Source organism: Notolepis coatsorum (assembly GCF_963971535.1).
Source record: "Notolepis coatsorum genome assembly, chromosome: 20".
Classification (NCBI taxonomy): Eukaryota; Metazoa; Chordata; class Actinopteri; order Aulopiformes; family Paralepididae; genus Notolepis; species Notolepis coatsorum.
Genome location: NC_140184.1, coordinates 180,469 through 203,925, shown reverse-complemented (window position 1 = coordinate 203,925; position 23,457 = coordinate 180,469). Strand labels below are relative to the sequence as shown.

General features: G+C 45.6%; 1 protein-coding gene across 1 annotated transcript in view; it reads left to right on the top strand.

The window, feature by feature from the left end:
- The window catches only part of LOC311247272 (kinesin-like protein KIF26B), a gene marked incomplete at both ends in the record, with an annotated part of 60,595 nt that overhangs the window by 31,224 nt on the left and 5,914 nt on the right, over positions 1 to 23,457 (top strand). Inside the window, 4 exon segments of the mRNA XM_084337632.1 lie at positions 809 to 1,731; positions 5,133 to 5,358; positions 9,523 to 9,652; positions 20,232 to 20,440. Of these exon segments, the coding sequence (XP_084193758.1) occupies positions 809 to 1,731; positions 5,133 to 5,358; positions 9,523 to 9,652; positions 20,232 to 20,440 (1,488 nt within the window).

Below are 23,457 nucleotides of genomic sequence, written 5' to 3'. Positions count from 1 at the left end.
CTACAGGTATCGAACTCCGGTAAAATCCCACACGTCATTTCAAGGCATACACACATACTGAATATTATTTAGTAAACAGCAAAGGATATTGTCTAGACATGTTTAATCTCAAGTGGTCCGTTACACGTTATATACTTTGATACAGTATATTAAAACTGTATGTACTTTGATATGGTATATTAAAACGGTATATATTTTGATACGTATATATAGTAAAACTGTATAGACTTTGATACGGTATATTAAGACAGTATATACTTTGATACAGTATATTAAAACTGTATATACTTTGATACGGTATATTAAAACGTTATATACTTTGATACAGTATATTAAAACTGTATATACTTTGATATGGTATATTAAAACTGTATGTACTTTGATATGGTATATTAAAACGGTATATACTTTGATACAGTATATTAAAACTGTATATACTTTGATACAGTATATAAAACAACTCAAATGTATTTGATACTATGTACTATTATTTTATTGTGGCTGATAAATTTTTTATTTCATCATGATTGATTGAGGTAATACAATTTATATGAACTTATCCATCCATCCATCAATCAATCAATCAATCAATCAATCAATCAATCAATCAATCAATCAATCAATCAATCAATCAATCAATCAATCAATCAATCAACTTAACCAGGTTTCATTTAAAAAGTGCAACTTGAGACCACTATGAATCACGTGGATTGCTTGTTTCCATCTTGTCATGGCGTTCTATCCCAAGGTTTTGGTTATTGAGAGTGATATAGAAAAGTATGTGAACCTTGTGTCTCTGTCCTCCCAGGTCTGGTAAGCGACCGTGGTTCTGGTTCTGGTGGTGAAGCGGCCCGTTCACCAGACTGCAAGAGAGCAGTGGCCTGTGGCTGTGAGGTGGTGTCCATGGTCACCCAGGGAGACGGGGGGCTCACTCACCTCTACTGCCCCGACGTCCACCGCACCGCCAGCCTCCCCCGCGGCTGGCACCGGCTCAACCGCCACGACGGCTTGGAGAATAGCGGCGGCACCGCCGGAGAATACCGGAGACTCGGCGTCACCACCTCCACGCCCTGCAGCCCGCGGGGGACCCTCGACCGCCGCGGGAAACAGGGCCTCTTCTCCCGGCAAAGGGGCGGAATCCCGCCTCTGCCGCCGGTACGGAAGTCGAGTTTGGACCAGAGGAACCGGGCCGCGGGGGGGCCCCCGCTCAGCCCCCTCCACCAACCCGGCCACGGGCTCTCGTTCCTGGGCGGCCCGGCGGACGACGGGGGGGGCCTCCTGTCCGGAGAGCAGCGCAGAGGCTCCGGCAGCGCGGACAGCGGCCGGCTGTTCAGCGCCAAGCTGGAGCAGCTGGCCAGCAGAACCAACTCGCTGGGTCGGTCCCACGGCAGCGGCGGCGGGCCGCACTACGACTGCTTCTCCCTGGAGCGGAGGCAGAGTCTGAGAGGAGGGGTGAGGGGAGAGGGCACGATGCCTCGCGCGGGCCGCAGTCTCAATCGAGGAGGCTCCTCGTCCGTGCCCTCCGCCGCGGGCGTTGGCGGCGGTCTCGGCGCGCCCCAGTCTCCCGCCAGGGCCGGCCAGTCGAAGATCTCTGCGGTCAGCAAGCTCCTCATGGCCAGCGGCCCCAAGGCCAGGAGTCTGTCGGCCTGCAGCACCAAGGTGCTCAGCTTCTCCTCCAAGTCTCTGCCCCAGGCGGTCAACCGCAGCGCCAGCCTCCCGCCCAACGGCAAGGTCAGCGCTCCCTTCCTGTTGGTTATTATTACGTGTTGTTGTTTTGGAACCGGCTGAAACTAAGAGAGAGAACGGTTAGTTTCCCTGAGACCAGCCATAGAAAACACCAGTGAAATTAAAGGGATAGTTCTCATTTTTGAAAGCCCTCTTTCTTACTCACCAACGATGGTGTTGATCGGTAGAGTCCTTTCTCTATTCACCCTTTCACTGCCACAACACCAAATGGTTAACCCTTTCACTGTGACAATACAGACGGTTAACCCTTTCACTGCCACATGACAAAGGGTTAACCCTTTCACTGCCACACCACCAAATGTTTAACCCTTTCACTGCCACACTACAGAAGGTTAACCCTTTTCACTGCCACAATACATGCGGTTAACCCTTTCACTGCCACACGACAAAGGGGTTAACACTTTCACTACCACACTACAGAAGGTTAACCCTTTCACTGCCACACGACAGACGGTTAACCCTTTCACTACCACGCCACACTACCAAATGGTTAACCCTTTCACTGAGACAATACAGAAGGTTAACCCTTTCACTGCCACACGACAAAAGGGTCAACCCTTTCTCTACCACATTGCATAAGGTTAACCCTTTCACTACCACACTACAGACGGTTAACCCGTTCACTACCACGCCACCAAATGGTTAACCCTTTTCACTGCGACAATACATGCGGTTAACCCTTTCACTGCCACACGACAAAGGGGTTAACCCTTTCACTACCACACTACAGACGGTTAACCCTTTCACTACCACATTACAGACGGTTAACCCTTTCACTACCACACTACAGTCTGTGGGGATTAATGGGGTCTAGTTCCTGTCCGTACTCACTGACTGGTACTCAGTGGATTCTCCCGTGTGTGTGTGGCAGTGCGAGGAACAGTGTGTGTGTGTGTGGGGCAGTACGAGGAACAGTGTGTGTGTGTGTGGGGCAGTACGAGGAACAGTGTGTGTGTGTGTGGGGCAGTACGAGGAACAGTGTGTGTGTGTGTGGGGCAGTACGAGGAACAGTGTGTGTGTGGGGCAGTACGAGGAACAGTGTGTGTGTGTGGGGCAGTACGAGGAACAGTGTGTGTGTGTGGGGCAGTACGAGGAACAGTGTGTGTGTGTGGGGCGGTACGAGGAACAGTCTGTGCTGAGAAAGGACTCTTCAACAACATCACTGGTGATGAGCAGGAAGTAGGGTCCAGAGTTCCGGACATCAGAACTAACCGCTAATGCTGAATGAAAAGAGGTCGAAGGTGTCGCTGTTGATTTAGATTTAGACCATTAGCCAGTTTCATAGATATGTCTGAATCAAGCCCAGTATGTGTACTATGTCTACAGTACAGTGCATATACAGTATATATATATAAGAGTATTTTTTTAAAGAATCGGTTAACAATCTATCTGTCTGTCAGTCTGTTTATCTACAGCAGCTACAGTATCTATTAGGGATGTGCATCATTTTCGAATAATCTACTGTTTAATATAAACAATTATATATATATTAAAAAATAAATAAATAAATAAAAACACTCAATTGTTATTTTCAGTTAAAATGTTCAGTTTCAGTTCAATTCAGTTATTCTTTTTAGAATGGAGTATTAAAATCAAAGGGTATTGCACATAGATAGGCACTTCAGATAATCCTTCAGAACGGTGATCGGCTCAGCTGACCGACAATAAATCAAAATGACACCATTCACCATCGTAGCCTATAATAACAGCGTTGCATTGGCCTATCAACCGGTTTTAACACATTGGACGCCAGACCCGACATATTTCGGGTTAACTTGCCGAACGTTGGGCGCCAAACCCGAAAAAAGTCGGGTTTAATGTTGTTTAATGATGTTATCATTGGGAATGGGTCTGAGATCGCAAACGGCCAATACCGCCGCCTAACGCCTTGCAGCCGCTATTGCATTCCATTAGAAACGATGTGGCTTGTTGTCTGGGCCGAGCTGTGGCGTGCGGGCGGGGTCTAAACACTCCGGCAAGACAAGCGCTTATAGGGATGTTTATGTTCAATGCTGGATTACGTTGGAAACATGCTCACGATCAGTATTTGGAATGGCAATCAGATAATTGGATTATTCTTTTTGCAGTACATCATAGACAAGGTAAGGGACTATATGTTATCAATCTCGCGTTGATCCGATAATTCTTTCCCCGCGATCGGAGCCTGTGTCTATAATATACTGTGTAGCGTATTCCGTTGGTGGCGATCGAAGCATAGAAAAACGACCCCCCCCCCCCCACCCACCCTTTCTTGCATGCATGATGAAACATAATACCGATAATCTAGCGTTAATTTCAGATTGATTATTGATCCAGGCGAGAAATGGCACGATTTATAATGAAATGCAGTAAAACGCTGTTTGGCGTTGTTTCCCGGGATTACACAGAATCACTCTAAAACTATACTCATATTCACCACGGTATAAAACGGAAATGTATGGATGAATAAATTATCTGTTTTTTGCATGTTGACCGGAAGAAACTCACTGACAATCGACTATGTTATTAGATCCATAGCTATAATATTTAATATAGTTTTAGCACTGCAAACACCGGCATTTATCCCCATTGAACAAAGCGCTGGCACACAACGGCCATACGCCCATAGCGACCTGTTAATAAACAAACAGAAACAGTAGCATGTGCATCTTTTAGATCAATTAGGCTATGAAAATTAAGCTTCCTCTAAATATACAAATGTATTAAATAAGAATGGTTTGCTTCACTAAAAAAAGTATTATAATAATAAAAAATTTTTTAAATGAATTATATTTTTTGACTGACATGAAAATCGAATGTGGAGACTGGCACGACTATTCAAAAATTAGAAAATATCTATCTACTCTGATCCATGTATGTCCTGTCATATCTATCTACTCTGATCCATGTATGTCCTGTCATATCTATCTCCTCTGATCCATGTATGTCCTGTCTCCAGCCCCAGGCTCAGCCCCAGTATCTATCTCCTCTGATCCATGTATGTCCTGTCTCCAGCCCCAGGCTCAGCCCCAGTATCTATCTCCTCTGATCCATGTATGTCCTGTCTCCAGCCCCAGGCTCAGCCCCAGTATCTATCTCCTCTGATCCATGTATGTCCTGTCTCCAGCCCCAGGCTCAGCCCCAGTATCTATCTCCTCTGATCCATGTATGTCCTGTCTCCAGCCCCAGGCTCAGCCCCAGTATCTATCTCCTCTGATCCATGTATGTCCTGTCTCCAGCCCCAGGCTCAGCCCCAGTATCTATCTCCTCTGATCCATGTATGTCCTGTCTCCAGCCCCAGGTTCAGCCCCAGTATCTATCTCCTCTGATCCATGTATGTCCTGTCTCCAGCCCCAGGCTCAGCCCCAGTATCTATCTCCTCTGATCCATGTATGTCCTGTCTCCAGCCCCAGGCTCAGCCCCAGCCCCAGGCCTCCACCCAGGCTCAGCCACAGCAGCAGCAGGGGTCCTCCTCCTCCACCGGCTCCTGGTCCACCCAGTCCCTGAGCCGCAGCAGCAGAGGGGGCAGCCTGGCCGCCAAGCTGCCTCTCAGGGCCGTCAACGGTCGCATCTCGGAGCTCCTGCAGGGCAGCGGAGCCTCGCGCTCCGGGGGTCACGCCCGAGGAGGAGGAGGCACTGAGTCCGGGGAGGAGAGAGGACCCGGAGGAGCCAGGTATACCCCCTCCCCCCCATTGTTCAAATAAATAGGTAAAGGATATTGTAGCCCTCGTTGAAGCCGTGAGCATCTCACCAGGCAACTCGGGAAAGGGGACTTAGCTTTAATGTAACTGTGAATCTGGAGGAAGTTAAGGAAGTGGGATTGTGGTGGATTTAATGTGTTTTGCAGTTGTTAACTCTTTGACGGCCAAACACGTAATAACTCGTGTTTCACCGCCAACGCTTGAGCGCCAAAAACGTAATATCTTGTTTTTAGATCCTTTGATCTTTTTTCCTTTGATCCCCGTTCTAAACGGTTAGACGGATCACTCTAGGTGTCCCTGGCTCATTCAAAGGTGGGCGATACTAGGCTTATATAAAGAGTCTTCGTGTTATCTATGCCGTTCCTTTCCCATGTACCAAAAGACATCCATGGTGTTTCCTATACCATATCTTATTAAAGACTGTGTTACAATGGGATTATTCTCAACATCATGTAATTGCCATTTGTACACAACTTGGACTCTCAGCATGTTTATCAAAATGAGCCCAGAAGGAGAGAGCATGAATGTTACACACCCCAAAAATAAAACTGGACATTTTTAAGAAGGATTTACGTATTAATATTCAAGATGGTTCAGTCTCATTGGTCAGAGAAGAGGGAGTCTGGAGGAGAGAGGGTTCAGTCTCATCGGTCAGAGGAGAGAGGGTTCAGTCTCATTGGTCATAGGAGAGATGGTTCAGTCTCATTGGTCAGAGGAGAGATGGTTCAGTCTCATTGGTCAGTGGAGAGGGAGTTCTGACAGCGCCGACAAATTTTACTTATAATAATACAACTTTATTTGTATAGCACCTTTCATACAGAAACTGCAGCTCAAAGTGCTTCACAACAGAAAAAAGACACATAAAATGAGCACATAAAGTGCAGACATATAAAATTGCAGTTTTTCACATTAGGATCTAACATCCCAACAGGCCACCTTGTTTATGGTTTGATTCCGTTTTTAAAATAGACAATAATAAAAAGAGTGAGATAGAATAGACAGAGTAAAATAGTGCAACAAGTAGTAGAATAGAATAGACATGAAATTAGAACATAAAGTGCAGACATGTAAAATCAGTTTTTTTTACAGTGCAATAAAATAGTTCTGGATTACTGTTTAACAGTTCAAAGTCGTCTTTACCTTCTCTGTTTGGTATCCACAGTTTAAAACCTGACAGTACTCCTGTTTGATACCCACTTTGACCCTTTGAACCTCCCACCCAGGGCAAACCTCCCTCTTAGGGTGCAGTTCCCTCTCTCAGGGTGCAGTTCTAGGCCTGGGTCCTACACAGTTTTAAAGCCTGACAGTCTTTCTTGTTTGATACCCACACAGTTTAATACCTGACAGGTTTGAATCTGTAATAAAAAGCAATAGACAGAGTAAAATAGTGCAGTGCAATAAAATAGTAGAATAGAATAGACAGTAGAATTATGCAACAGTGCAGTGCAATAAAATAGAATGGACAGAGTAAAATAGTGCTACAGTACAATCAAGTCAAGTCAAGTCAGTTTTATTTGTATAGCACATTTCCAGGCAGCGGCAGCTGATACCAAAGTGCTTCACAAGCAAGTTGATAAAAACAAATGAGTGTGAGGCAAGGTATAAGATTAAAAGAAAGAAAAAAAACATAGCAAAGCAATGAAAGCAACAAAAACAAACAGTATGGTGCAAGATATAGAATTAAAAACATAATAAAGCAATGAAAGTAATAAAAACTGGTAGGACACAGTAAAACAAAGAGGATAGAAGGGCCAGGGGTCTAGTGGTGGTTAAGTAGGGGGGAAGGCCAAGGAGAACAGGTAGGTTTTCAAGAGTGATTTAAAAGCCTGTACGGTCTGGGCAGTCCGTACGCTGAGGGGGAGGCTGTTCCACAGTCTAGGCGCTGCGGTGGAGAAAGCTCTGTCTCCCCTAGTTTTGAGCCTGGTTCTGGGTACCACCAATAGCATCTGGTCAGCTGATCTGAGGGATCGGTGGGGGGTGTGGCGGTGCAGGAGCTCGGACAGATAGGAGGGAGCCGTGCCATTTAATGATTTAAAAACATTTAGTGCTAATTTAAAATCGATCCTGAAGCTAATAGGCAGCCAGTGGAGCGAGGCCAAAACTGGGCTGATGTGTTCGTATTTTCTTGTTTTGGTGAGGAGGCGCGCGGCTGCGTTCTGCACCAGTTGTAGGCGGCGGAGGAGGGACTTGTCAATGCCCGTGTACAGAGCATTGCAGTAGTCGAGGCGGGTGGTGACAAAGGCATGTATCACCGTCTCTAGGTTACTTTGGGAGAGGTATGCCTTTGTCTTCGCCAGGAGTCTAAAGTGGTAAAAGCTGTTTTTCACTACGGCGCTGACCTGTCTATCGAATTTAAAATTACTGTCGAAGATGACCCCGAGGTTCGTGACAGAGGTGGAGAGGTTTGGGCCCAGGGGACCAAGTGCGTCAATGAGGGGGGGCGGGGGGGCACTATTAAAAACAATGACCTCGGTTTTCCCTTCGTTCAATGTCAGGGAGTTTTCGGACATCCAGCACTTGATTTCTGCCAGGCAGTCAAACAGTGGTTCTATTGATGTCTTCCCTTGGGTGGGCTTTAAGGGGAGGTAAACCTGCACGTCATCGGCGAAGCAGTGGAATGAGATATTGTGTTTTGCCAAGATCTGGCCTAGGGGGAGTATGTATAGGAGGAAGAGAGTGGGACCCAATATCGAGCCTTGGGGCACCCCGCAGGTGAGGGGGGCCACAGAGGAAGTGAGATCACCGAGTTGGACAGAGAAGGTCCTATTACTCAAGTAGGACCGGAACCAGTCTAAGACGGGGCCCCTAAGGCCTACGTGATGCTCGAGGCGAGCTATAAGGATGTGGTGGTCTACCGTGTCAAAGGCGGCTGAGAGGTCAAGGAGTAATAGTAGGGATGAGTTTCCTGCATCAGCAGCTGTAATCAGGTCGTTTAAGACACGGAGGAGAGCCGTTTCAGTGCTGTGTTGTGGTTTAAAGCCAGATTGGAATTTGTCATGGATGTTGTTGTGTTCAAGGAATGATTGTAGCTGTATGTAGACTATGCGCTCCAGGATTTTTGATAAAAATGGTAGTTGTGAGATGGGTCTAAAATTGGCGAAGACAGAGGGATCGAGGTTGGGCTTCTTTATCCGGGGCTGGACCACGGATAAACAACAGTGGAGTGTATTAAAAGGCTATGGTGAAGAGGTACGTTTTTAGCTTATTTTTGAAAATATGAAGAGATCTAGCTCTTCCATAGATAGTGTGTTCCATAACTTTGGTGCATAGTTTGCAAAGGCTGCATCCCCGATTCTCTTTAGGCTGTGGTTTGGAACCTTCAATAGACCAGTAGTAGATGATCGCAATGTTCTAGGAGGCACATAGTTGACTAGAGAATTTGCAATGTAGCTTGGTCCTGTTCCATTTAGTGCTTTGTATATAAGGAGGAGGACCCTGAAATCGATTCTAAATGTTACCGGAAGCCATTGTAGGTTAGCTAATACTGGACTGGTCTCTCCTCTTGGTTCTAGTTAGTAGCCTAGTTGCAGAGTTTCTTAATGAGTTGGAGTCGTTCTGTATTTTTTTTTTTTTTGGGAGGCCGGTGAGGAGTGCATTACAGTAGTCTTATAAGCAGAAATTACACCATATCTTCTTAGAATAGACATTATGTTGGGTATAGACTTACTGTATACAGATTTGTTACATACAAAGGTAGGTCATCTGCATACAAAGAAACACCTCATCTATGAAGGTTTAAAACCATAGCTACTGTCACCATGTGGGGACCAAAGAGAAGTAGCCATCCCACTGGTCCAATTAATTTATTGCTGCTTGATCAAGGTTTACAAATTGTTCACATTGAAAAAGTGTGGTTACTGCGGGAACTATAGGCACCAGAACCAGAATTCTGGACCAAGGCGCGACACACTGGTGCTGGAGCCATTTAATCAAAGTGTGATACTTGTAGTGCTCATCCTAGTACTCAACCACTCCTTGTTTTCTGCTCCAAGTGGAGGAGAAGGAGGAGCAGGAGGAGGAGGAGGAGCAGGAGGAGGAGCAGGAGGAGGAGGAGGAGCAGGAGGAGCAGGAGGGGGAGGAGGAGGAGGAGGAGCAGGAGAAGGAGGAGGAGCGGCACCAGGAGAGGAGAAGCCCACCGTGACCCAGACGCTGCCCTCCCCCTACAGTAAGATCACGGCTCCCAGGCGGCATCATCGCTGCAGCAGTGGCCACGCCAGTGACAACAGGTAAGCCAGACCCACTCAGGGGTGTAAAGTACTTGAGTAATTGTACTTCGTTACAATACTTAAGTACTGTTTTTGGGGATTTGTACTTTACTCGAGTATTATTAGGTTTGTATACTTGTACTTTTACTCCATTACATTTCAGAGAAAAAAAACATACTTTTTACTCCTTACATTTAAAATGCAGACCTACAAAGTACAAAGTACAAATCTCGCAGGTCCAACCATTTTAATTAGTATATTTGTTTCTCTGGCTGAACTAACGTTAACGTTATTAATCCTGCGGCCGCGCTTAATTTAAAAACAGCCAATCAAATCCCCATCAATGGGAAATTAACCCGCCCATACCCATGCTGATTGGTCCTTGTGCAAGACTAGAAAGCGGGGATCTTTGATTAAACACCTGCTATCAGAAGAATAGACAGTCTTTTTTTTTTCTTTTTTTTTTTTTAATCTTTTTCCCCTCCATTTTCCTCCGATTTTCTCCCATCCCAATGTTAGTCGTTATGCCAATTCCCAATCCCCTTCCTGGTCGCTGCGCACTTACCCCCCACAGTCGGTCTGGGAGAGTGGAGGCTATCACATGCTTCCTCCGACACACGTCCAGCCAATCAACCGCTTCTTTTCACCTGGCAGCGCGGATTCTCATTGAGAGGGCGTAGCGTGTGGAAGGATCACACTATCCCACTCAAGTCCTATCCGCGCTTAGCAGGCGCCCCGACCGAACTGTAGGAGTCGCTGTTTACAACGACCCGGACCCACCCCGCCAGCTTCTCCCACCCTCTAATACAGCCAATTGTATTAGTGTGAACGGCCAGCCAAGCTGGTGACAACCCTGGAGCTGTGAGCTGGATTCGAACAGGCGAATCTAGCCGCTCCGGGGTTTGGTGACGAACGCAATCTCCGTTACGCCACCTGACCGCCCTAATAGACAGTCTTTTTAATACTTAAGTACATTTAAAAGTAGAAACTTTTTGACTTTTGCTCAAGTGTGTTTTTAGCCAGATACTCTGACTTTTACTTGAGTACGATTTTGAGACGGTACCCATACTTTCACTTAAGTATCATTTCTGGGTACTTTTTACACCCCTGCAGTAGAAAAAACTAAACTGAAAAACCAATTAATTGGTTCAGATTGAAGGCAATTTAATTTAATAAAATTATGAATCAAGATATGAATGTTGAAATGGACATTGATTACCTTTCATTTCCAAACCTCTCGTGAAATAACTGGCCTTGGTTTAAGTAGAAGTGCAATTTAAATGTGCATCTGATTAAATAATTGTTTTATTCTTTTTTTGAAGAAATGTAGAATTTATTTTGCATGAAAAAATTACGTGTTTACAAATTTCATAATTCATCATGTATCAAAATTGGATTGGATTGGATTCGATTCAAATGTAATGTCATCCTACAGCACAACAGCAATACGTTGGTATCTTACCAGAGTGCAAGGTAACAGTGAAGTGTATATTAATATTATTATATTAAAATGTCTGAGGGTCCCACGGGCCAAACTGGTGACAAAGGGTTTCCGGGTCTTTGCAGAGATGGCACAGACACTGTGGAATAAGCTCCCTCTCAACATCAAGTCTGCCAACAGCGTACAGACATTCAAGGCCTTACTTAACCCTTTCACTACCACACTACAGAAGGTTAACCCTTTACTATCACACTACAGACGGGTTAACCTTCTGTAGTGTGGTAGTGAAAGGGTTAACCTTGTGTATTGTCACAGTGAAAGGGTTCTGTATCATAGTGGATCCGCTCGGCGTCACTCATGCACTATCCCTGCATGTGCACGCGCACTGAATAAAGACCACAATGTACCTTTATATCCCAATATTTGTCTGACCACACCCCTATCAGCTTACCTACATTAAGCAGGTGTGTGGTCACCTGCTCTCCTCCTTCTCGCTTTCACCACAAGCCTTCGGAGATCCCCACTTGACGTGTTGCTAGTAGGAGGAAGTTGGAAAACAAGAGATACGTTGACATCATATCTTTATTTTCTCTCTCACTATTTTCGAGAAAATACGGCGATATTGTCTTCGTACTGGAGTGTCTGGAAGATGATGATCATTCTACACCTCCGTCGGGTTTCGTATTGGGAGTTTATGCCGCTACATGCCTCTCAACTGCAGTCCTCCTTGCTGGGGCTGGTTGCGGTAAAGCCTTTCAGCGACACAGCTGGACTGTAGGACGCGCCGCTGTTGTGAGAAGCGGTGGGTTCCAGGTTGGTGAGTGATGTTTTGCTTGCGAGCTCCACTTGTCTGTTAGTGGTATTGGGACTAGCTGACAATGTTTACGAACACCGGCCCCAGATTAGGGTCTTTTGTTCAGCCTCTTAGGCAACAGCGGAAGACCTTGGTCTGAAGCCCATTATAGTTAACTAGTGGGCCACGACCAGTAACACTGGTGATCCCTGTGTTTTCTGGACGAGTGGATGTTTCTCTGTCACCGTGTAGGCCCCGTCTTTCATATACAAATGAGAGTATTCCCTCACGAGGAAATATGGGCATGGATGTTCGTTATCGGAAAATCTGTGTTCAAGTCAGCTACGGCCCAGATGGGACTTGTGCTGCCTCCGTCGGATGTTGGTAAAATCACCGTTGTAAAACTGTGTTAACATTTCGTTTCTCTTCTCTCTTAAACAGTGAGGAGGGTTTCAGAACGGCGGCCTGTCTGAGTGATTGTTATATCATTGTATACAAGTTCAGGTGATAGCTGCTTAGCTTACGTGCTAGTGGTGGCCTACTGTTAGCCAGTCAGCTGTTAGCTGCGGCGCTAGCCTGTTGTGATCACTAGGCTAGGAAACGTTAGCTTGCGTGCTAGTTGTGGCCTACCTAGGCTAGGCTAGGAAACGTTAGCTTGCTGCTATCGGCCGAGGGCGGCCGTTAGCTTAATGCTACACTGTTGAACGTGCTGTGACTATAACATGTTTTAAACACTCTTGACTACGACGTCATCTTTGACAGAGGATGTTCGTCGAACCTGCCCTGAGCCAGGACGGCGAGGACTGCGTCAACAAGGGGGACCGTAGCGGCGGGATGGAGCGGCGACGCTGCCCAGGTCGACAACACAGGACGGCTGTGTTTACTATGGTGCCTTGTTAGAGACTGCAGTTTCGCTTGATCTGCGCTCAAGGTAGGCAAGGTCCTGACCAGACCTTGAACACTTCTTCTTGCTTTCCCTTCTAAATGGTTTGTAAATAACGATGTTTTCCAAAACGAGTGTTGCTGCACTACATTTAGGATACGACGCGAGTTATGTGTGAATTGTCTTGTCACTGGTAGTAGCTTCTCCATGCAAATCGGGTTGTTTGTTACAGATGTGAAAATGATCTGGTTGTTGTGTTGAGAAACATTGTGTGTTCATGTACCGTGTACTCACAACTAAGGGGGTTAAACTAACCTATAAAGCTATGCTTAGTGACATATGAGTAAAGAATGATTCTTTTCTCAGCCTGTAATGACAATGAACAGTGTGTTCACATATTAACAGGTTTACCTGTTTAACTGGCCGTATTAAGGGTAAAGTAGGAGGGTTGTGTTTCCCCCCGGTTCCCTGGGGACTTCTTCATCCTCCTCTCAGACATGTTGTTACACTATATTGTGTCACTGTGTGGTAGGGATACGATGTAACCCTTAGCTTGATTGCTGAGGTTGTGCTGAAACTGCTTGAGGAACTTTATTTTCCTAAAAGAAAAGATTGTTTGGTCGCTTTTCGTGTGTACTTAGCAAGGCCTGTGGCCGATACTAATCGAGAATTATGTATTCTCTCAGGGAGTTTCCTGGTCCCACGCCATGGAATATTGGGCGTGTGCACCACAGAAATTCCCCCGCCATAGAGTACGTCACTGTTGGTAGGACTTCCGTGTGCTGTTCAGGTCCATGTGATGGATCTGTTTCGGGGGGTGGTCTGGGCTTCTCCTCACGAAGCTCCTATTCGGGCCTTCTGTGAGTTGGGACTCTCCTTCCATGTGAGGGAGCCTCCTCAGAGTACAGAGCCTCCTCCTCAGATTGTCAAGGTGAGTGGAACCTCAAGAAGGAGTCCTACTCTATTGTGTGTGTATTCGATTCAATTCGATTATTGAGTGTGTATGAGTTCAGTGCCTCCTCCCCGGAGAGCCCTAAAACCAAACTTTTACATGGCTCAAGGTGCAATATATTCTTTTCAATCTGTACAGCTCGCGTGGGAAGTCTCTCTGGGGATTTCCGTCTCCTTCCTATGGGAGGGTGGTGGGATGTAAAAATGTGAAACATTTTTACCCCCGGCTGTGTAGACTGGGATACATGCTGTTGGTGCTTCCTTCTTTTCTATTAAAAAGAGTTGGAGTTAGGAAGTATCACACCCCTCTTGTCGTTCCCCTGGGTGCCTTGGGGATTCAATGACAGGTCTAAATAGCCTGTTCATTGATGTGGTTGTGTCCCGACGCACGCATAGTGCTAGCTCGGGGTGTTCTGTAATCAGGCGACTGACTGGCACGCCTTGGTTGCTTGGGGTTAAAACGGCGTTTTTATAAAGCAACTGGGATGGAGGCTTTTCCTCTTCCGACAACCTGTTTTGGTTGTCGACGGATTCTCGTTCATATCTGGGGGATGATGATGAAATGGATCTGAACATATGTAGAGGGGTCTCACGCCCTGGGGGTGGGCCACCGGGCGCGGTTCGCCCCGAACGTCTGGGTGGCGCCTTCTTTTCATGTTTAAGATCAACACGCATATCTGCCCCTTCTCCTGGAGTAGGCATGTCGGCGTGGTTAGGGCACGGGACTGGTTCTGGTCACGCTGGTCCGGATCAGTTAAACCCGTTGTCCGCCGGGGATGCAGATCTGCTGTTCTGGTACCCTGAGGGACTTGGGCTTTTTTCAGGGGGAAAAATGCCAGGTCGGTCCGGGTGTCACAGGGTTAAGCGCTATGGAGACCCTGGTTGGGTACATTTTGTACTCAGCACTGTCGTAATGGCTTACGGCCATGCCAACCTGTACACGCTCGATCTCGTCAGATCTCGGCCGCTACACAGGTTGGTCCTGGTTAGTACTTGGTTGGGAGACCGCCTGGGAATACCAAGTACGGTGTGCTTGGGGCTGGTTCTCCATTCTTTTCGCTCCTCTCTCACGCATGGCGAAGAGGGGCCTGTTGGGGTGGTATTTGACCTCCTCTGGTGACCCTGTGCTTCCCGTATCGCCGGGCCCGGTCCGAAGTAATGTTTCGTCGACCCGTAGGCCTGGGTTAACCCTTTTTTGAAAACTGAAACACTTGTACTGCGGTATAGCCGGTGTATACCCGCAGGTGTGTTTTGGAGTTTTTTCTTGAGGGGTTATAGGAACAACCACCGCATTGGGTAACACCAAGGTGGTTGATTCCCTGGTGTGTTGGAGCAGTGTCAACTCCCGGGTTACCCGGTTGAGGGTGCCCCTGCACGTTCATGACGTCTGCCAATCGTGTCAGCCTTCTCTGCCTCAACCCCTCTGGGTGGGTTTTTTTTAAATGGAGGCTTGGTCATGCAACAACGCCAGCATACGCCCCTTCCGCCGGGGTGGCTGTGTTCAGCTGTCCCCTCTGGCGCCTGTCTCGTCCGCAGTCTCCAGGCTCGGGTTAACGGCCTGTTGCCTGGTTTTCCCCGGTGCGCTGCCTGCTTCCGTTGGTTAACCTTTTTTGTGTGCTTACGGCCATGCTGACTGCCTGTTCTGCAGGGTCGGTGTGCCAGGCGGTGTACTATTGGGGGGACAGGGCCCGCTCGGCTGAGGGGCCTTTGTCCGAATACGCTGGCGATGTGGGGGGCGGGGTCACTAAGTGCCCACCTGGTGGGGTCTTGATGCTGGCATCATGGACTTCTCCGGGCCCCCGTTCCAGGGGGTCCAGTCCCTTTGGTGGGTCTGGGCCTTCCTTCGCGCTCCGCTGCTACGGCCTTGCCACGGGGTTGGGTTTGCCCTTGACCCCGTGATTCTGGGGGCAGTAACGAGGTTGTTCCCTCCGTTCGTTCCTGGGTGGCATGCGGGTTGTGCGTGTGTGTAGTCGTGGGGTCAGGCCACGGTCTGCTCACCCTGTGCGTTGAGTTGCTTGAGTGCCTCTTCGCACGGTCGGGTCCGTCGCTCTCCCGGGAAACCCCCAATAGGGGGGGTGCCCTCCATTAGGGGGGGTCGGGGGGGCTCGGCCCTCCCTGTTCTGATGGTTGTGGGGGGCCTTCAGCGGGGTGTATTTGTCGGCCGGTGGCTCCGCTCGGCCTCCCTTGTGCATGAGTGACGCCGAGCGGATCCACTATGATACAGAACGATAGGTTATGACTATAACCAAGTTCTGTTAATAGTGGTGATGCTCGGCGTCCGACGCCGCTACAGCCCTTGATCTCACCTTGTGGTGAAAGCTTGGGAAGGAGGAGAGCAGGTGACCACACACCTGCTTATGTAGGTAAGCTGATAGGGGTGTGGTCAGACAAATATTGGGATATAAAGGTACATTGTGGTCTTTATTCAGTGCGCGTGCACATGCAGGGATAGTGCATGAGTGACGCCGAGCGTCACCACTATTAACAGAACTTGGTTATAGTCATAACCTATCGTTAAGTGTTCAGTGTGCTGAGTGGTTTTAACTCTTTATGTTTATGTTTATTTAGGATCCCCATTAGCTTTTGCACTTGACAAAAGCTATTCTTCCTGGGGTTCAGGCCTGGACTGGCCATCTGGCATACCGGGCATTTGCCCGGTGGGCCGACGCATCTTTGGGCCTTTATGATTTAAATTTTTTTAATAATAATCATAAAAAAATAAAATCTTCCTTAAAAAAATAAAATAAAAATTAAGTTTGGTCAACAACAGGTTCATGACTGAGAGGGGGCTGGCTGGTACATGACTGAGAGGGGGCTGGTACATGACTGAGAGGGGGCTGCAGGCTGGTACATGACTGAGAGGGGGCTGGCTGGTACATGACTGAGAGGGGGCTGGTACATGACTGAGAGGGGGCTGCAGGCTGGTACATGACTGAGAGGGGGCTGGCTGGTACATGACTGAGAGGGGGCTGGTACATGACTGGGAGGGGGCTGCAGGCTGGTACATGACTGAGATGGGGCTGTGGTACATGACTGAGAGGGGGCTGGTACATGACTGAGAGGGGGCTGGTATACAGGACTGAGAGGGGGCTGGTACATGACTGAGAGGGGGCTGGTATACAGGACTGAGAGGGGGCTGGTACATGACTGAGAGGAGGCTGGTACATGACTGAGAGGGGGCTGGCTGGTACATGACTGAGAGGGGGCTGGTACCATGTATTGTTCATCATTGTAGGTCAAACCATTAAAAAGTTCATTTCCATGGCAGCCATTTTGGATTTTGGTCTCTCACAAATTTCCCCCGCCTTTTAAAAAAATACACCCCTGCAAAATTTGTTTATTAACCCTTCTAGATGACAAATCCATTGAGAAACTAAGTGCCATAGATGACCCAACTACTAGGTCCATATTGTATCATCATAATATCATTAAAAAAATCATTAGGATAAGGGTTCCCCTGATAAAGTTGCATGAAAAGGCTGTATAATATACAACACCTGTAGCTCAACTGCAAAAACTGCTTATTTGATTTGATTAGATTTGTATTTGGAAATTAAAAACACATCATAAAAACAAATTATCTTGACCATTTTGTATTTCTGAGGATATCACCTAAAAGCATTCATTAAAACACTTATTTCCAAGGTGGTCCTCGATGGAAGACATAAAAACACAGCACATATAGCCTACTCAACTGCAAATTTTTGCTCAACTGCAAAAATGTATGCCTACTTATGTATTAGCCTACAGGGAAAAACACATTCACAACAGGCAGCAAAGTTTATTTTCAGCCAAGTATGGTAATAAGGTAACTATTATGATATGTATGGTATGGATTACTTACTCTTATAACTTATTACTATCTGTGGTAGCTCCACCTACACAAATTGTTTTTGTGCTGTCCATGAGCATGCACCTTCACGTGGTAGGCACATTAACTGTAGGTCAAACTCCCCAAACAAACAAGCACACCATTGATTTAATTGCCATATAAATCACATACAAAGATCTAACTATTACTCCTCTCTGAACATGAATATAAAACAAGAAGGTGATATATTAACTGTGTAAACCTTATGCAATATTCATCATTGATATTTAAATACTTGAAATCTGTATGAACTGAGTAGTTAGTATCAAATGAAATAAGATGGAACAGCTCCATGCATTCATTGAATAAACAACTATTTGCTCATTACCAGTATGGTATTGTTTAAATTGTACAGCTTTTTCTTTGTCAGGGAATTCCAACAATTCTGGACCTGAATGTACCAGTTAATTGTAATCATCTCTCTCCTTATGTCTAGTCAAGCCAGGTTGTGGAGGAGAGAGACAGGGAGGAACAGGTTATAGACTACTTTGCCCATCCTGAGCCTGCTATGATGCAGATGTTTTTACATCACCACCCAAAACAAGATTCAGCCAAGAGCGAGTGAGTACACTTGTCCATGGCACTTAATACTACCCAGCTTTGTAGTGGGTTGGGGGAATAGTACAGTAGGTACGCATATTTAAGAGGACCGCAAGGATGGTGTACTGTCGGGTGGTGTCCGACCGATTATGGTGGGCCGGTCTGGGCCAAAAATGCCAGGGCCGATTTTTTGGTCCCAGTCCAGCCCTGCTGGGGTCCGACACTTAAAACAATACAACAATATTCAAGACATTACATCATTATCAATATCAATTACATCATCATTAATGATTAATCATTAATTACGTCATTATCAACTCAGTTAAGGATGACATTGTACAAGATACTTATTATTAGTATAAAGTATTAAAATAAAATAATTAAAATAAAATAAATAGTGCTTCCTGAGCAGGGCCCTATTCCCCGTACCTGGTTCAACTAAGTCGATCAAGAGTCCCATTATCCAGATTCAGTTAACCCGATGTTTGAAGCCGGGATTTTCCTGTTCCTCGAAGGTGGATTCAGTCTCGTTAACTCGAACCAGACTTGAGACCCAGGATAAGTGCGCGCGACCGCTTCAGTTGAAAAGCCAGCACGTATCGATAGCAGAGATCCTGATTCTCTAACGGCATTGATTGATTAATTGATTTAAAACTTTATTAACATATTGCAGTACGGCTCAATCGCCTCGCCGACAAGTTAAATGCGTTATCTATAGGCTAATTTTAAGTCCCTCATTACCTCAATCAATCAGATTATATTTCTTTAAACTTGCCTGCTGGATTGAATAATCAAATGAGATCTTGCTAGCGAAAATAATTAGTTAAACTGTTATACAGAATAACGATACGGCTCTCTTACCCATTGATTGATGTATGGTCGATCTTTTACTTATCTCCACTGTGGTGTAACGGTTTCTTCTTTTGACTTTCACGCAGACGGCCCGGGTTCGAAACCTAGTCTTTTCCTTCTTTTTGCAATGTAGGAATAATTCAATTTGGTGCACGTTGAGAGCTATATAAAGAATGACATCCTCAATGCATGTAGATTTATAATATTTTAACTTAAAACTAGGCTACTTTTGCATATAATCATTAATATTATATTCCAAAAAATTATATTGGAGACGCGGGGTTTCGAACACCGGTCGCCCGGTTGCCAGGATTGAGCACTACCGCTGCGCCACTGTGCCAGACTGGATAAATTCATTGTTTATCCATGGAGGAGAGACCCGTGTTTAGAATATTCTTTCTTTTGAATGAAGTTTTATCTCTTTATTCTCAAATGGATTAATGTGACGTCAACGGCTCATTCAATTTCTCAAATCCGTCAAACAGCGCATCTCATCAGACATTTTAATCCCAGTTACAATATCACACAAAATCCACAATCCCCGCATAGACACTTATTAAAATAACCACATGCAGCGTGTATCGCGACTCCGAGCGCCGTATATGACGTGCATTATTTTATTTAGGACAAAGTAAATCTATAGGCTCAATATGATTTATTATCAGCATTTAGTTCTATTATTATACATTTCAAAAGCCCCCTCTAGGAAAACGAAGCACAGAAACGTAATTCAGAATGGTATAATGCAGATCCTAGACTGTGAGAATCATTTCAGGAAACGAGCTGTCACTTCTTTGCGGGGGCGTGGCCATGGTTCATCCGGCTAACTGAACTTAACCCTGCTCCGGACCAGGCTCAAACTTTTTGATCTGTTGTCATGGTGATTTAGACAATCGAGCTTCGGGGAATGGGAAGGTCCGGCTTAAGTCAGGCTTGACCGAAAGTTATCCGGCTAACTCAGTTATCCAGGTACGGGGAACGGGGCCCAGCACTCACTGCCATCAACATAAATACAATCAACAAACAGCCAATTGGTTTTCACCGCTCTGCCATAAGGGTTCAGTGCGTGCTCGTTAGTAGATGGTATTTAAAAAATAAAATCTTGAAAGTAGTTTTGGATTCTATTTCAGCGAAGTAGCTTGGCAATGAGTTCCATTCCATGACAGCTCTGTAAGTCACAGAAGTAGATGTGTCCTGGGTTTAGGTGCCAGTAGATGGCCTGGCGTAGCTTGTCTGGTCATATGGTCGACTGTGGTGTTCTCCTAACAGCAGCGTGCTGAGCGGGGAGCTGCCGCCTGCCATGGGGAAGACGGCCCTGTTCTACCACAGCGGGGGCAGCAGCGGGTACGAGAGCATGCTGCGGGAGAGCAGTGAGAACACGGGGGGGAGCACCTCGTCCGCCCAGGACTCCCACAGCGAGCACAGCAGCGGCAGCAAGAGCAGCAAGAAGAGCGGCAAGAAGGGCCGGAGCAACACGGGTCAGTCTGGGGCCTTTTGTTTAAAGGGGACCTATTGTCTCTCTGACAATGATGACATGAATAGAATTGATCAACAACGCTAGTAGCCTCTGGCTAACGCCAGTTAGCCGTTCAGCTAACGCTAAACTACAGTGTCTACCTAACTAACTAACGTGACTCTGCAACACCAGTTCCATTAGTGAGGAGGGGGGGGGGGTATATTGAAGACGCTTGACAACAGGTTAAAAGATAACTTCACATTTATTGGCAATTCGTTTCCTTATATATTGCTTCCTCCAGGTTCCAACTTGTGTTGATAAAATGCAATCCTGCTCAGCTACGGCGAATCAGCTCTCTCTCTCTCTCTCTCTCTCTCTCTCTCTCTCTCTCTCTCTCTCTCTCTCTCTCTCTCTCTCTCTGTCCCTCTCTCCCTCCCTCTCTCTCTCTCTCTCTCTCTCTCTCTCCTCCTGTCTTCCTCTCTCTCACCTTACTCCTCCTCTCTCCCTCCTCTTCTGCCGTCGCTCCACGTCATCTATCTTGTACACTTTGATCTCAAAGGGCTCTGTCGTTGCATTGTTTCTACAGAATGAGGGGTTGTCTCCACACTGAGAACATGTGTGTGGGTTTTACAAAGGTTAAACAATGGGAAAGCATTAAACCGATCATCTGTCTAAACCTCCTAACTCTATTCACGCTCAAATCTGTGTTAGTTTTTTTCATCTGCTGAAAAGTTGGGTTTTTGGAGTTATGAGGTTTTGTCCCGACAGCAGCGATATGTACATTGTTGCTACAGAATGAGGGGTTGTCTCAACACTGAGAACATGTTAAATATGTACATTGTTGTTACAGAATGAGGGGTTGTCTGAACACTGAGAACATGTTAAATATGTACATTGTTGTTACAGAATGAGGGGTCGTCTCCACACTGAGAACATGTTAAATATGTATATTGTTGCTACAGAATGAGGGGTCGTCTCCACACTGAGAACATGTTAAATATGTATATTGTTGCTACAGAATGAGGGGTCGTCTCCACACTGAGAACATGTTAAATATGTATATTGTTGTTACAGAATGAGGGGTCGTCTCCACACTGAGAACATGTTAAATATGTATATTGTTGTTACAGAATGAGGGGTCGTCTCAACACTGAGAACATGTTAAATATGTATATTGTTGCTACAGAATGAGGGGTCGTCTCAACACTGAGAACATGTTAAATATGTATATTGTTGCTACAGAATGAGGGGTTGTCTCAACACTGAGAACATGTTAAATATGTATATTGTTGCTACAGAATGAGGGGTCGTCTCAACACTGAGAACATGTTAAATATGTATATTGTTGCTACAGAATGAGGGGTCGTCTCAACACTGAGAACATGTTAAATATGTACATTGTTGCTACAGAATGAGGGGTCGTCTCAACACTGAGAACATGTTAAATATGTATATTGTTGTTACAGAATGAGGGGTCGTCTCAACACTGAGAACATGTTAAATATGTATATTGTTGCTACAGAATGAGGGGTCGTCTCAACACTGAGAACATGTTAAATATGTATATTGTTGCTACAGAATGAGGGGTCGTCTCAACACTGAGAACATGTTAAATATGTATATTGTTGCTACAGAATGAGGGGTCGTCTCAACACTGAGAACATGTTAAATATGTATATTGGTCCTCATTCTCGAACGGACATATGTAAAAGTTACCATAGGAATTCCTTCGTAACTCGATTTACGTACTTATTCGGCATTCTCGAACGGCTTCGTATTGTAAATTCTTTGTAGGATTTATGTAGGATTTACGAACTCAAAAAGGCAGTCGTAAGTCGGACAGACCGGTGTGCGTCAGTGTTTCCAACAGCTTCCTCCAGGACAAGTCATTGGGGATTGCCGATACTACAGACATCCGTGGAATTAAATATTAAAATCCTCAACGTGTATCTATCCTCTAACGTTAGCTGCTAACCAGTGGTGCGTTGGTCATGGGACGGGGTTGCACGCTGTTCAACCAGGTCTGTGAGCAGGAGCACGCGCGGGCACACAGGAATGCGCTGCACTCGACTGACGCGCCAACTCGCCAAGTACCCACCTGGCTACTTTGCATAACAATAGCTCAGGTCGTCAGGTGTGTTCAAATACGTCCTCAGATACATTCACACAAAACTTGTGAATGAAATGTGTTACATTCCATTCCTAGAGGCAATTAGGCACTGTCTTTATTCTGTGTGCACGCGAGGGAACATGTATGTGCATGCGCGGGAGCGTGCGTTCATGTGGCGTCATTAAAACGCAGTTCAACCATGTATGAAATCACCAACGCACCACTGCTGCTAACTAAGCTAACCTAGCTCACAGGCACAGGATAAATCAGTTCCATGGAGTAGTGAGGAAAGGAGGGGGGGGGGGCGGGGTTTTGTCTCTCCCTTTCTCTCTGTACGTTCAATGATGATGATCAATGAAGTAGCCAAAAGTTACACTATGAAAACCAACTTGATAGTTGATGATAATAAATATTTCACTTCATTAGCAAAAATATTGTAAAATCAAGTCTGCTATAAGCTATTCTCCCTCTCGTGTGTGTGCAGACATTTACTATAATGCTACTCTTTTTGACATGGATTAGGCTAATTAGCTTTAACAATCCTGATTCCTGAACCTATTTTATTCAAAAGGAAGATATTGATTTAAATATGTATATAGCCTATATATAAAAAAAAATACATTTGAATCGTATCTCCTGTGCTGACACAAGCACTACCATAGCGTGGAGTGGAGAGATAACACACAATACATATAATAATTCACTAAAAAAGCTATGTATGGCCAGTAAAAATCTATCTGGCTGGTCGTTTTTTAAATCTAAAGCTAAAAAAGGATGAGGATACTCATTAAACATTTTGAAACATTCAATTGCAAATATAATCAATTGTTTACTTAATCAATTAATGGTTTAGATTAATCGATAAAATTATCAACTGATTAATCGATAACAAAATAGTCATTATAGTGACAGCCCTAGTTAATTGGCAT